Source organism: Quercus lobata, chromosome 12, assembly GCF_001633185.2.
Source record: "Quercus lobata isolate SW786 chromosome 12, ValleyOak3.0 Primary Assembly, whole genome shotgun sequence".
In the NCBI taxonomy this organism is placed as follows: Eukaryota; Viridiplantae; Streptophyta; class Magnoliopsida; order Fagales; family Fagaceae; genus Quercus; species Quercus lobata.
This window is the reverse complement of record NC_044915.1, coordinates 22,500,916-22,504,717: the sequence shown is the minus strand read 5'-3', so window position 1 is coordinate 22,504,717 and position 3,802 is coordinate 22,500,916. Positions and strand designations below refer to the sequence as shown.

Sequence of the window (3,802 nt, the reverse complement as noted above, 5' to 3'; positions counted from 1 at the left end):
TCCCAATTAAATTCAAAGTTTCAAACACCATTTATATTTCATTGGCTAATGCAACAACGTGTTTGCTTTAGTTAAGAAAAATTATTGGTAGTCCCGGTGCAATCTTCCAAACTCTCGCAGTGGGACTTATCCTTGTTATAAGAGTCTGATGCATTGTTCTGAAACTACTCAATTATTACCATTTTGTTAAAAGATCTACTAAAAACATCTCTAATAGTGTAACTAAAAGTAAAATAATAGAGAATGAGACAAAAAAAAAAAATATCTCCAATAAATTCTCTAAATTCTAAATTTTTTTTTGGCTCATAAATAGTAACTTACCAAATCTGATGGACTATGTACATCTTCCAAATGTTTTTTCTATTATAATAATCATATATTGAATAAAAAAATATTAAAAAATATAAAGTTGTTAAAAAATAAATAAAAAATAAATAAAGAAATAATATTTAAATAAAATAAAAAATAAAATAAAAAATCGGCTAAAAAGTGTATTTTAAAAAATAGATAACTAAAAAAAAAAAAAAAAAAGTAAAAATCACTCCAAACAATACAAAAGTGTTCTTCAATATCACAGTACAAATTTGAAAAATATGCTAGAGATACTCTAATATACTACACCTTTGTTACTGCACATCAATTTGCCCATATCCGAAACTCATTTATATTGATCTGAGAAAGTTAAGGTAACCCAAAAAAGTAGCACACCGGGAAAAAATTCTCAAAAAAAAAAAAACCTAAAAACCCAATATTCCACGTCAACCTAACTCCAAAATCCAAATCATCTACTCTCTCCATGTCATCATTTCCCACCAAATCACAGAATCAAAATCAAATTCAAAGCCCCCCCCTGCCACGTGGAAGCAACTGAAGTTAATATTCCTCTCGTGAACTCGCACTCCCACTAACCACCATGTGATCAACCTCATGGGCCCCAGTTTCATCCTCATCGTCACCGTCCACGTCATCATCAAGATCAAGATCAAGATCATCCTCATCCTCATCCTCATCGGACGACAGAGGGACGAGCCAGCACGAACCATGCAAATGCCCATTAACACAGACAAAGTACTCCAATCCACCGTGATGTGAGCCGAGCCGCCGAGCCGCACTTTTGGGAACAAGCCGAGCCGAAGTCATGCTCCACACTGGGGCCCCACAATAAGGACACCTCACCTTTTCCTCGAGCTCTACCTGCCGTCCGATCAAACACGCTCTCGTCCTCGATTTCAAGAATCCCTTAAACACCCCTCTATAAACCCCCAAATCATCTTCCTTGCCACCGCCACTCGGGTTCGGGTGCTCACACGGGTCACTAACGTACAACAAATCGCCCCGGCATTTCTTGCTCAGAAAACTCCGACCCGAAGTTTTCGAAAACCGCGAGGCCTTCACGAAGTGACCCGGCAAGTCCCGACTCAGCTTGAAATTCCGAGTCGACTCGCTCCCGCAGCAGAAGAAAAGGAGCTTCGCCAGCGCGTGCCATCCACCGCCGATCCGGTTGTTGGTCGACCCGCTGGCCAATGTGGATACCATTCTCGGAGCGCGATGAACGCAGAGCTCGCGCCAGAGAAGCCGGTTCGCTATGGCCCGTAGCTTCCGGTTCACTGAGGAAGTCGAACACAGAGTATGTATGTCCCATTTGATCGACTCGAAGATCAAAACCAGCACTCGCTCGTTGATAATGCCTGACTCGTCCGACTCGGAGCCTCGACTCGGTCGGAGTCGCGTGTTAGCGTTGGCACTCATCCTAATCCTAATCCAAGTTTTCAACGGTTTCTTATTTCCTAACGGGCTTCCTATATATACGGTTATTTTAGGGAAAACGTGGCGTGCGTGGATTGGTTCGTACAGTGCCTTAGATACTGGTTTAGGAAATACTAACGTGTCGATTTTTTATTGGCTTAGGGACGCGTGTTGGTATTGTATTGCTGAGACACTGTGATAGAGAATCGAGGAGTTACGTCAGGTTTTGGATTTGAAGGCGGGGAATCATGGACACGTGTCCCACTGGGGACTCTGATTCTCAAAAGATCTTTTTAAGTGGCTCAAAAATATCTCAGGTTCTAGTTCTACGTGTTGGACTCTTTTTGCGCGTTTTGACACGAGTCCACTTGATTTATCCGCTTTTTTTTTCGCTCTACTAGTAATATTCCACACGTGGGATTAGGGTTGGGTTACACGTGTAATTCCTAGATTAAATTTATTACAGTATTTTAGTTGATTGTGTTTTGCACTTTTGGTAGTGTTTTTTAGATACACAACGCTTTTCTCGGTTTTTTTCGTTTGGGGAATACAATATAGCTTGTTGGTCTGGCTGTAACACCGAAAACATTTTTTAAGAAAATATTCTTGAATATTTAGTGTCCGTTCAGTAAAGATTATTTTTGTCAACTTATTTTATTATTCAGTTTACTTTTTGATATTATTTATGGATCTCACTATACTATTTCAGCTAATTTTTACCTTTATTTACAATATTTTTAATAAAAATTTTTCAATTTCAACAAAATGAGCAAATCTCAAATATACCTTTAGTGTGATATACAAATATTTAAGTACCTTTAAAATTGATGTTTTCCCAACTATTGTTGTTGGTGACAGTTTAGTCACCGAATGGAGAGGGAACAAATTCATCTCCGTTTGACAAACTTGCAATTGCTACCTTTCGACTGCCATCGATGGTGGCCGGTCTAATCACCATTCACCTTTGTATGACTAACTTGCAGTCACTAATAATTAAGAGTCACACTTTTATTTTTGTAAAATGTTTTATGAAAGAGAAACATTATTCTAATAGTTTTTTTTTTTTTAATGTTGTTTTACCCACTATTATTTTTAGATCATAGCTGCTAAATTCTATTTTTAGTATGGTGACCAGGTATTCTTGATATTTTGAGTCTAATGTTTAAATTTTCTGACATATTCCATGATTGAAGTTATTTGAATTCATCGTAAACACTAATTTTTTATTACGTACCAATCTAATTTAATTATATAGCAATTTTTTTGCAAAAAATATACTAAAAAAGAAAAAAGAAATGTTCCTAAACATATGGTAATTTTATTAGTGTCTATCATGTGGTTAGTGTATGGTCGTATGGACGAAAAGTCCAAAAGGAGAAAAACGGGCAAAAAGAGTTTGGAGTTCGGTAAACAAGAGTATGGGTTGGTGTGCAAAAACCAACGTTTACTTTGTCAGGAGACTCAGGGCTTGACCTCAAATTCAAAAAGTTGCCTAATGATCAGTTTGGTCTATTGTAGATTTTTGAAACTCTGATCTGATGTTGGCCTTCTTCGTTTCGATAATTGCGATAGAATAAAACGTACATCATTGGCCCGCGTGTCCAAGCAAAAAATTGATCCTTTAGGTGGCATGTGACAGCATCAGCACCTTTTCATTAGTTTATAATGATAGGATCATGCTAACAAGTGTCTTTAAAATATTAATTAATAATTTATTTTAGAAAAATTTAAACACATTAAGTCATTCATTTTTAGAAATATTTTCTCGAAAATTGAAAAAATTATAAATACTTTTTCAATTATCGAAAAAATAATTCTAAAAATATTTAATTATTATATGCACACATTAACAAAATCTAAATATTAATTATTTTTTTCTTAGCAAAATTTCTTTAAATCGATTATTAATCCATGCCCATTTCCCATGATGTTATGGACTGTAGTGACTGTGTGCTGTACTTCTTAGAACACGTGGTGGGCAACGAAGCTACCCATTAGACTTTGTCTGGACACGTGGCTAATTTTTTAATTTAACGATGGACCACTTTTTTATTCG

At 36.4% G+C, this 3,802-nt stretch overlaps 1 protein-coding gene across 1 annotated transcript; it reads right to left on the bottom strand.

Annotated features, from left to right (window-relative positions):
• Positions 1-640: 640 nt before the first annotated feature.
• On the bottom strand, positions 641-1,814 carry LOC115971859 (EID1-like F-box protein 3). Its single transcript, XM_031091939.1, has one exon. The coding sequence runs from the start codon at positions 1,747-1,749 to the stop codon at positions 874-876; it is 876 nt and encodes a 291-aa protein (XP_030947799.1). The 5' UTR covers positions 1,750-1,814; the 3' UTR covers positions 641-873.
• Between the last annotated feature and the right edge of the window lie 1,988 nt (positions 1,815-3,802).

Coding starts and splice junctions, on each gene's coding strand:
- LOC115971859 (XM_031091939.1), bottom strand. CDS start 1,749: ATGAGTGCCAACGCTAACACGCGACTCCGACCGAGTCGAGGCTCCGAG.